An 11,082-nucleotide genomic window follows, 5' to 3' on the forward strand; every position below is an offset into this window, starting at 1 on the left:
TGTTAGTGTACGATGTGCCTAGCTGACCAGAGTGTTAGCTAAAGCTATGGAAAAAGGGAGTAACTTAGTTATGGGGCAGGTGAGTGACTCCAGGAAAGCAGCCAGTTAATCACTGTGAACATTGCAAACTGGTTGAGAACCTTTCTGATGAACAGGCTGCCAGCAGCAGGATGGTTCCAACCAGTCATTAGGCACCAATGCAAGGAGAAGGAAACTAAGAGTCCAGTAATCCCTGCGCAGTCCTAGAAATGAGAGTGTTCAGAATCATTCAGGGAGAGAAACTAGGGTACCCCACAGCACCAGGACTACACACTGGGTAGCTGGAACCACAACACTAATCCACCTGACTTTTCTTCTGGACTGCATCATGTCTCTTGTGGAACAGAGCAGCCATGTGATGAATAGATTGCATACATCTCTGCATCAAGTGGCTTGGTATCTCAGTCCACTTTGAATCTGCATTGTCATGTGGTTTTACAGTCTTACCACGACAGGAGCAGAAGGCAGCTACATGGTACAGAAGCTTCCATATCAGTGAGCAGAAAAATGAAATCAGATTGACCCAACTGGTGAAAGCCATTGGAAGTGTGTACCTGTCAGCCAGAGACCTGCTTGTCCCCACACCTGAGAGCAGAAAGGTTTCTGCAGAGCCCAACACAACCTAAGCCTTTCTGGTTCTATGGAGCCCAAGTGCTACAGGACTCACTCCAGCTGGACAATACATGGTGGAAAAGCATTTAAATAACTTCCCTGAGCAATCTTAAACGTGGCTTTCACCCTCAGCAATTGATTTGCAGTTGTTTATTCACTCAGGTTAGATAACTAGAGTCCTATTCAAACAACACCTGGATGTCAGCCTAAAGAATCACTGCCAGGAGGACTGCAGGCTGGGTGATGGAAGTCCAAATAGCTGCTTGGCAAAATTCACCTGTGGAAACACCCTCCCAATATGTGGTGGAGGTGGCCCAAGCTTTTGTTTGTCTACATGAACCTTGTGTGAATACTTTTTACAGAACAGAAATACTCAGTTTTTAACTATCACCCACGGACCACAACTGCATAGACAAGCTTACAAATACCAGGCAGGACAACAGGAAAAGATGACACTCTCACAGAAGTGAAAGCACAGAGCCTTTCCCCAAGCTTCAGTGAAACATGAACCAGCAGGGAACTTAGATGATTTGGACAAACTGATATAAAGTGGAAGTGACCCTGTCCTACCTGTGTGTGAGAGATTCAATATAGCCTGGAAAACCCTCATCCTTTAGGCTGACCTGTTGCCTGTTAAAACAGTCTCCACTCAAAGGATCTACAAGCCTTGCCAAAGGGACACAGGTAACATCACATTGAGCCTGCAAGAGGTAAAAACACAGTAAAACCTTGAACAAGATCTCAAGGGAATCCTGTAGGACAAAGAGAAAACAGACCATGGAAGCAGGGTAACATCACAATATTTTTGCATAGTGATTTCTTACACAACAGCAAATAGCTCACTCTAGCTGAGAGAAGCCACAAAAAAAGGAAAAATTAGCTGATAAATACTAATAATTTAAAAAATGCTTTTCCACTCTCTTTTCCAGATCAATCTCCTCAAGAGCTCCAGAGCTTGCCAAACAGCTTCTTCTGATGGACGTCATCAAGCCAGCATTTAGGCTGTTGGACATTGTGATGTTAAGAGCCTGGAAAAAGATTTGACTTTTACTCTGTAAAAGCCTCCCAAAGTCCTGGCAGGATGGGAGAGCAAAGATCTTCAGCAGATCTTATTATATGATCTGCCCCTCCTGTTAGACACGTAACATGACCAGCCTGGCTTTGTCCCATTTTGTCAGAGACTTGATAGCATGGAGATGAGTAAAAAGCAACAGCACATCAAGCCAGGGGATGGGAAAGGCCTCCCAATGGAAAAATGGATACATTACCCCTCTGAAAATGAATGTTTGAAATGCAGAGCCCTGGCATGCAGCAAGCAGATTTATCTCTAGGAATTCCCATTTACGGCGTATTCCCCTGGGTGCCCAAGGAGCTCTGAAGGCCATGAGCAGGCAGAGCCACTGCTGCAGGAGCAGGCTGGCTGCACCAGTTCCAGCAAATAATCATGTTCCTTCTTGCCTCTCCTGAAATAGCAGGTAGCTGCAGTGCTGTTTGTTAGTGCTTGTACATCTGAAGAGGCAGGAATGCTCTTGCGTGTCAGACGGCGGCCAGAGAGCTTTGTGAGCTTTAGTGAGCCCCGTGAGGAGACAGAGGTCTCAGCTGGAAGGCAACACAGGTGCTTCCACACTGGAATGGGAATTATCAAACAGAGATTTGGGCAGAGGAATTGCAGACACAGCTCTAGAGTGAAGGAACTTACTGGGGGAGATCGACACACAAACGGGCACTGCAAAGACACTAAGATACCGTTCCATTTCCATACAGCTTGGGGGAAGTACATCAGGCTGTGAGGCACCAGAGGTTGCAGTTGTGCCCTAGGAAAGGTTTGAACAACACCTTGTAAGAGAAGACACAGTTGAGGAGATGTTCAGAGTCTCAGCAGAGCCCAGGTGAAGGAGAGATCAGCAGCAGTCTGATAAGATCTATGCTCCAAGCCAGATGATTTGCCTATTGACTTCAGAACAAAGATCTTTTTAATTATGTTAAGTGAATTTCCTTGTAACAAGCCCAAATGTTGAAATGTGGATAAGTCAGGTACTTTTTGCTTCCTTCAAGCAAGCTGCCCTGACTGAAAAACACTTCCTGGATGGCTCTCCATGTCATGAAAAGACCAGAACAACAGCACCAGTGGTGTGCTCGCCCCAGAAGTTTGAGCTGGGCAGACTGCCATGGAATTTAAATAAATAAATTAATTAATAAAATCAAGGTGAACCTTAAAACAGTTTTAAATCCCTGAGGGAACTACTGAGGACAGCATCACCACCCTGAATGTGAATCTACCCAAGAAGGTGTGAATATGGGAAAGGTTTAAGACAAACCCCTTTGTCTTCAAAATGACGAATAAAACCCGGTGTGCTGAGTGAAATTGCATGGAGCCTCCTCCACTGCTGCCAGTTCCAGGAAAAAATGTTGTTTTGTTGGTTTTTTTTTATTTATTTTGTGTTTCATTTGGGAAGGTTCCTTGAAAAGGTTTCAAGATGACCAGATGGTTGAACCAGACACCCATCCTAACAGCTGACCCCACCACTTGGAGACAAGCCAAGACCAAGCTTCCAGAAAAGGTGATTGCCAATCTGGGGGGAAGAGAAAAACAATACTGGTTCTACTAAATGCTCCCTTTAGTATCAAGTATGATCAGGTGTGAAAGACCTCCAGTTCTGGGACAAAGGAAAAGGCTGAGCCTTATCCATAGCAGATTTTGTCTCTTCTCCAGTAGCTCCATGGTTTTAAGTTAACAGCAGCATTCAGCAACAAAGAACTGTGTGAAGGGAGAATATTGACACAAACGTTTCTTCCTGGTGGTTAAGATCCAGTAATAACATATCTGAATCTTGTGAGGCGTGGAAGGCCTCACCCCTCTGCTGCTGGAAAGCTCAGGGCTTTCAGGCAGAAGATAGTAACGATTTCTTAGTCCTCTCCAGGGGTGCCCAAGGTCTGGAGCCTTTACCATCTCTTCACAGCTGGAACTGCAGTAAGTTACAGTCAGTCACCTGTGCCCCTACACCACACCCTGGTCTCTTCCTAACCAGGGAATTGGTCCATGAACAAGGATGGCCAGTCCCAATAAGAGAACAAGCTGACAGTGAGCCACCCTAACCTGGAGGCTAACCAACGATTTCACCCACTTAAACCACCAGCTGGTTTAAGGCTCCCTTTATATATGAGACCTGCTGTTATTTCAGCTTCCTAAATTAACACCTTCTGCAAACTCCCTCCTGAACTCCTGAGGAGGGGAGACCACATAGATGGGAGATGATTCTCCATTATGCCTACCAAGAGAAGAGAGCATACTTTCTTCAGAAAAGCCACCACTGGTGTTACTGTGGACTTAAACCACAACAGTGTATTGTCAACAGCACTGCAGGGACTCCAAGGAAATATCCCCCACCAAACCATTTTGGCTGGGACACAACTACTCAGCTGTGTTAACAGAAAGTTTTGCCAACATGCAGAGGACTGGAGGATGGCCACTCCCAAGGCAGAAGGTCCCAGGGCTCTGAGCACAGTTGGTGCCAGGGTGGCCAGCGGGGCAAAGTGGGTTTGCAATTTAAAGATAAGAATATGGCAGGCTGGAGACCACTACTGCACTGCAAAAGGCTAAGTTCCACCTCATTTAAACAAACAGCACTGTCAGTAAGGTGGAAGTCTGATGGCCCTTTTGCCCATCTGAAGGTGTAAGGGAGATAAACTTGTGTATTTCTCAGTAGGTGCTCCTTGCAGCAGGAGATGCCTGTGGAGAAGCCATGCTAACATCAGAGAGCAAGCTTCCAACTAGAATTTGAGCACTCTGCAGTGCTAAGCAAGGAGGTAAATCAGAAGGGTCCAGATCTTATCCTTCTGGCTGTTATAGGATGTTGCCTCACTCTCCTGTGTAAGGGGGGTTCCAGACCTTTCCAAGATGTACTGTTAAGAACAGACTCTAAATGGGAACTGACTTCCCATGTTATTAGCCACAAGACAGTCTCAGATGCTGCAAAACTGGCTCCTATCATGACCTTTGCAGCCTGTGCATGGAGGAAAGGGAAAAAGAGTGTCACTGTATAAGCTTGATACTGACCACCTCGAATACTGTACTCTTGACTTTAGCAAAAACAAAGTGCAAAAGTAAGGCACCTGCTTCCCTGCATTGTGCTTTGCTACCACACATGGTGACAAAACTGATCACTCAAGGATGTGTCTGCTCCTATTTTAATTCCCATGGAAGATACACATGTACAGGAGGGAGAGGCCTCAAGTCCTGGTTGATGCTGCTCCCCATACCTCACAGATGGGAAACGGCAGCCCCATATACGTCACCCTGTGTGAAAAGGACACATCCCACTGAGGGCAACACCAGGAAAGGGACGGGGCAGCCACGTAAGTCACAACTCCAGGGACAAACCTCAAAGGCCAGAGCACACCACGGGGGAATGAACCTCAGGAGCAAGGCTGAATCCCCCGCTGCAGACACCACCAGCACTACAGACAGGTTCTCCTGACAGGACACCCACCTCTCCAAGAGAAGCAGCCGGGGAATTCTTCCTGCTGGGATTTTCATCTGGAAAGAAGTCCTGGCGGGCTCGGCGGCCCATCTTTAGCACCTGCAGCGCCGGGGGGAACACGAAGGAGCAGAGGGCACAGGGTTACCAACCACAGCGGCTTCAGAGCAGGGGGGGAGAACGCGACAGCGCTGCAGGGCCGCGCTGCCCTGGGCGGCACACGGGCGTTACCTGCCGCGGGGGTGCACCCTGCAGCCACCCCGGGGCCGGGGCCGCGCTCCTCCACCTCAGCCGCGGGCTGCGCGGCCCCGCCAGCCTCACCCCGGCCCCGCAGAAGCCTCACCCCGCGGCGGCGCCCAGGGAAGGCCCGGGCAGGCCTGTGGGCGGACGGACGGACGGACGACGTGATTTCCCCGCCTCCGCCCGCCGTGCTCGGGGCGCTGCCGACTCCCAGCCCAGCCCCGAGACTCTCTCCCGGCCACGCTCGTCGCGTTACCGCAGGTTGAAGATCCCAGAGCCCCCCCACCCCGCTCGGAGAGGCTGCCCTCCCCCAGCCCCTCTCCGGGCCGGGCCCCGCTAGCGCCCCGCGACCGTTAACGGCCACCTCGCTCCGCAGCCCGGGCCCGCTCACCCCGGCAGCACCCCCCCGCCGCGGCGCCTCCGCTCGCTCCGGCTCAGCCTCCATCCGCCGCCGCCGCCGGTGCTTCCGGCGCACAGCCCGCCCCCGCTGCCCCGGCAACCGCTGCCTATCGCGCCGCTGCCCGCACCGGCGCCCGGCCCGTCCCTCTTGTCGCTGGTTCCTCCCCGCTCGCCGTCCCCTAGGAGCTCGGCCTGCCGCCTTGGGGGACCCCGAGCGCCCGACCTGTGCCCTGCCCGCCTTCCCCTGCCAGCTCCGCTCACCCCCAGCCCCTCCTGGGGCCAGCGGCACCTCGTGAAGGCCGGCTGGGCGCCGGCCGGCTGTACCCGCCAGGCAGCCGGCACTGAGTTACAAGGCTGGGTGCTCCCGGTAGCCGTATAAACACCCGGCCCCGTTAGCGGCCTGAAAACCTTAGCCTGACCCAACAGTGACAGCGGTGCTGCAGTTCCTCAGCACAACACGTCATCTGAGCGCTCTTGGGTCAGATTCTGATTTCACAAGCGGCTTCTCCGGCCCTTCACACTCCTCCGGTTCCCGCTGAGGCAGATAATCCCATCCCCTGTAGCTCTGTCTCCTCACGAGGGTTTTGCCAAGTCTCCTGGTGGCTTCTGACGCTCTTCCCAGTTGTCTCCAGCTCCCCAGCAGCTGCGCTGCAGACGGGCAGCCAGTCCCCAGAGCGCTGGGTGCAGGCAGTCCGGAGGATGAAATGTAAGCAGGATGGCCACAGACTGTGCCTCTCAAGTGTGAGCGGTGCTGAGGTTTCCGCTGAGCTGCATGAAATGACCCCTGGTCCCTTTCTTGGCTGGACAGACGTAAAGATGAATTGTAAACAGGCCTGGTTTTAGCTCCACATGTTGAAGAAACATTCGGCTCTCCAGTTGCTTTGTCCATTTGCCTATATTTTTGTGGTATCTCTGGCATTCCTCACCATCTTCACTCATTCTCATTAGCCTAAATAGCTGTCACCCATCTTATTCTGCTGCTGCAATCAAGAGCTGTACCACACCACAGACTGCACAGTCAACCCCTTGCCATGATGAAAATTAACTGTGTAACCCTAAATTTTAAGCCTACCAGGAATACCTTTTACTAAAGGCACCGGATCTCACTCTGTACCTGTTTAGCTTTAGTAGAGACTCGTGGCCTGGCTGAAGAACCTTAATAAGTTTAAATAAATCATGTCAAATTCTTCCCCCCACCCCGTTCCTTACAGACATTTTCAAGTAGTTGTGCTGTAACTGTGATGATCTAAGGATTAAGTGAAATAAGATTTGTGGGCAGGGGTAATAACTTTTCATTAGACCAACTGATATAGCTGGGAAAAAAACTTAACAAGAAGCGTTTCTGTGCCTGAAAGCTTGTCTGTTTTTTCCAGCTGTATCAATTGGTCTAATAAAAGATATTATCTCTCTTTACAAACCTTGACATGTTCAAGGAATTCAATAAGTGATTTTCCTTTTTTGAAGCCAGGCTGGGTAGGCTCTATGAAATCATGATCTTCCAGATACTTTGTTCTTCTCTTTTAATTACCGATTCAAGTATTCATCATCGGGTAGAGAAGGGAATTTTCACCTAGCCCCCCTGCTTCACCACCAGGACTGTGGGAATATGGTCCTGCATTTCCCACTTCCCATCCACCTCTCCAAACAACAGTGCAGCTGTGCAGATACCAGGAGACAGAGGGGACTGTGGTCCCCAGATTGCAGTAGCAGGACATCAGAGTGCCACCATAGAGCTGACCTTGATCAGAAGAAGAGCATCCTCAGCAGAGGATAACCTCGTCCAGAGCAACATCTGCTAAAGCAGTTCGACATCCCTGGGTGGGTAGGAGTGAGTGCATCGTCAGCTGTGGCACCCAACAGGCAGCTGCTGGCGTGTTCCTATGGGGGTGCCACCCTGGGTCACTAAGCAGCAGGACCTGTAGGGTCACTTGTCTGTAACTGACCCCCACAAGCCCCTCCTCAGGATTCCCCTGGGTCCCCATCCCAGGCAGCACCTCCCAACCCCGCAAGCCAAGCTGTCCTGCTCGCTGCCCACCCCAGTGGCAGGAGTCTCAGGCCAGTGGGAGGAGGGTGGAGTCCGTGTGTGGCAAAGAAAACATTTAAGCACTCGGGGAATTGAGCTTTGTCTCAGAACTTTGACTTTAGAGATCCTCAGTGAGAGAGAAGAGCAGGTGTGCAGAAAGAATGAAGCCTAAAAATCTGTCCTACCTTCAGTCCTTCTGGACTCCTCCACTCACCTAAACAGGGTTTGTCACCCACCTCGACACATTTTTGCCTGCTTTGGGTGAGCAACAAGGGAGGGAGGGTTTTCATCCATTGACTCATGTTGTGGCTAAAATGGATCTTGGTTGATTTAAAAGTTGCGGTCCCCTTTTCTGACCATCTCCATTCTCCTCTGTCCTCCTGGTGACACCACCAGCAGCATTTGATGCTGGGCCCAGCGCAGCCCCATTCAACCGAGGAGGAGGCAGTTAACAGGACCAACATCCTGTGCTGCTGTGGCTGTCCAAAGCTGTTTTCTGCACTTGCCTCCTGTCCAGTTCAGGTCCGTGGTGCCAGGGTCTCTCCTTCTCAGCGTTACAGTTTCAGGTGCATTCCCAGCTCTGGCTCTGCCTTACTTGTTCAGTTTTGTCCTCACCATAAATCACACCGCTGCCTCCCCCTCTCATCTGAACAGCAAGTAAGAACTAGGCAGGCATTCCTTGCACAGACACGTTCTCACACCTAAGCATGGACTCTCTCCATCTGGTTTCAACCCAAACCCGATCACGCAGAATAGGACTAACAGGGCCCCCCCCGCTAGTGCTGTTTGCTGTTGATTATTCCTTGACTGGACCTATGAATAGAGCTTGTGTCTGGGTCCTCCTTCCACCCAAGAGAAAGCCGGGAGAGTCTGGGAAAGCAATCACACTTGAGCACTCCCACATGGTCCTAGACCACCTTTAGCGAGAGGGCACACACGCGCAGCTCAAGCCTCAGCTCTGGTGGAAAGCCCACGTGGCAGCACCGCTGTGGGAGAGAACAATGCCCACCTTATTCACAGCAGCCAAAGGTTTTGTTAGGCAGCTCTCTGGCGGCAGCAGGATTTATGGGATGCAGGGCGATTCCAGGAGCAGCCAGTGACACGGCGCTGCACCTCTCTTCCTCACCCAGTCCTCACCTCAGGCGGCCAGCCAGACTCCCACTGACATGGGCCAACTCAGTGCAAACGTTAAGCTTCCACTGGGAAGGAAAGCGCTCGGCAAAGACCACTGCCATAGCCCACCCCACACTAGCAGCACGCTGGCAGCTCCGAGACCCTCAGCTTGATTTTCCAACAACTTCTTTCTCTGCACACCTCAAAGTATTTACCCCCATCTCTAAGGGGTTTTGGAGGAGGGAGACAACTGCAAATACTCTGCTATTTGTGGCAGGTTTGGGGACAAAAATCCCCTAACGACTGCAAAGCTTCAAACAAGAGGCTCCTCTCTCTGGGAGGTGGAAGGAGCTTTGGAGGGCAGAAAAGGCCCACTCATTTGCCTGCCTTGATCTCCATGAAGACAGACACTGTTCGTGTTACATCAGCCCCAGCTCAGACTGTCAAACCCCAGTCAGAGTTGCCAAGTATGAAGTATTTCCTACAGTACTCACACGTTCAGTAGCCCTGTCCGGCTCTCCCTCAGCCCAGCTGGACTCCAGTGTGTCCAAGACGTGCAACCTGTGAGCGACTGCTGCTCGCAGCCACCAGCGGTGGTTCCAGCACATGTCAGACTATGGAGCTTCCCCCACCTCCACCCAGCTCAGAGCCACCAATGCAGAGCAGTGAGTGGCCCAACACTGGAACTGGCACCACACCTACATCCCTCTTGCCTGCTATTATTTCCAAGGAGTAAGTCCCCACTGCCAACTCATTAGAGAAAAGTCTGCTCTCAGCCATTACCAACATAACCTTACATTTTGTGTCTTGCATTTCATCCCATTTCTACCGTCTCAGCCATCAAAATTGCCTACCCCTCCTGTAGGCTATCCCAGTCCTCCCCTACACTGACAATGCTTCCCGACTTTGGATAAGCAGCCAATTTCATTAGCACATCCATTTCAGTGTGCCAAGACCGTTAATGAAACTGGGCCTGGGACCAGCCACTGGGGAACTCCTCTAGTAATCTCTTCTAATTCCTCTGCTTAGCTCCATCTTAACTAATAACTCACCATGCAGAACTGTAGCAAATGGATTACTGCAGTCCAAAGCAATCAGTTCTACCGCATTTAGTGCAACCTCCAACCTAATGCGGGGTAGAGGGGGTCCCAGAGTGGAAAAGCATCCAGAATTCATTTCAGAAGTGCTTGGGGAGCTCTAGAAACATCCACCCCCAACCTACATAAAAATATTCCATGGATAATTAACGGCAGCGCTCGCTCAGACTTTGCACCTTACTCCAAGTCGTGATTTGCCTGACATCATCTGAGAGCCACCAGATACTGTTACACCTTTGTCTGCTCCATCAAGGAACTCGCATTCCTTTTCCCCAAGCAAAGCACATGCAAAGTTGTGAGCAGCTCACCCTGCGGCCTCCTCAGAGCTGCAGGGAAGGAGCTCACCAAGCGTACAGCACCCCCAGCTGCCCCACAGATTTCCTCTGAACCTCTTCCACAGTCCATGCCTTGGGGGGAGCTTCTGGCCTTTGAGCTGGCAGTGCTCCCCCAGCCCCCTGAACATGCAGGCGAGGGAGGGCTGCCCTGGCTGTTCCCAGCCACATGCTTCCAGGGCCAACATCTCCCAGAGCACGAAGCCCCCAAGACTTGGTTCCACAGAGGGCTCAGCCCAGCTCCCTCCTTGCCCACCGGCCGGCAGCAGCTGCTCTTGCCGCATCAGCCAGGCCACTGGCTTCTTTCTTCCGCAGAGCAGCTGGTGCTGCGAGCGGCTGCCCCGGGTCAGGCACGGAGCCACCGTCCCACCCCAGACCTCCGGGCACCTCACCAGCCAGGGGCCCCCAGGAGAAGGGCCAGGTGGGGCGGTGGGGGGAGTCCTGCGCGTTTGGGGCAGGGTGCAGGTAAGGGCAAGAGAAGGATGCCCACCGCGGGGGCTGCCGGGCCGGGGGCAGGGAGGAGGGAGGCTGGCGGTGAAGCGGGCGCGCCACAGGCAGGAAGCAGCCCTGGTCACGGATCCCGCGCTCATCGGGGGCAGCGTTTTGCCTCCCGTGGGCCCCCCTTGGAGAGCCGTGGGTGCCCGCGGCAGCCCCTTCCCCTCAGCCACGGCAGCCGCGGCCGGGGGGTTCGCGCGCCTCTGCGCTCCCGCCTTCAGGGCTTCTCCCGGCCTGGCCGCTGCCTCCCCGCG

General features: G+C 52.3%; 1 protein-coding gene across 2 annotated transcripts in view; it reads right to left on the bottom strand.

Moving 5' to 3' along the window:
- IFT43 (intraflagellar transport 43) overlaps positions 1-5,814 on the bottom strand; it is a gene marked incomplete at its 5' end in the record, with an annotated part of 44,154 nt that extends 38,340 nt beyond the window's left edge. For both annotated transcript variants that reach the window (XM_084262780.1, XM_084262779.1), the window contains 2 exons: positions 5,142-5,231; positions 5,761-5,814. In XM_084262780.1, coding sequence (XP_084118906.1) covers positions 5,142-5,231; positions 5,761-5,814 — 144 coding nt within the window. The remainder of the gene's footprint in view (positions 1-5,141; positions 5,232-5,760) is intronic.
- Positions 5,815-11,082: the final 5,268 nt, after the last annotated feature.

Source organism: Gallinula chloropus (assembly GCF_964237585.1).
Source record: "Gallinula chloropus genome assembly, chromosome: 4".
Taxonomy (NCBI): Eukaryota; Metazoa; Chordata; class Aves; order Gruiformes; family Rallidae; genus Gallinula; species Gallinula chloropus.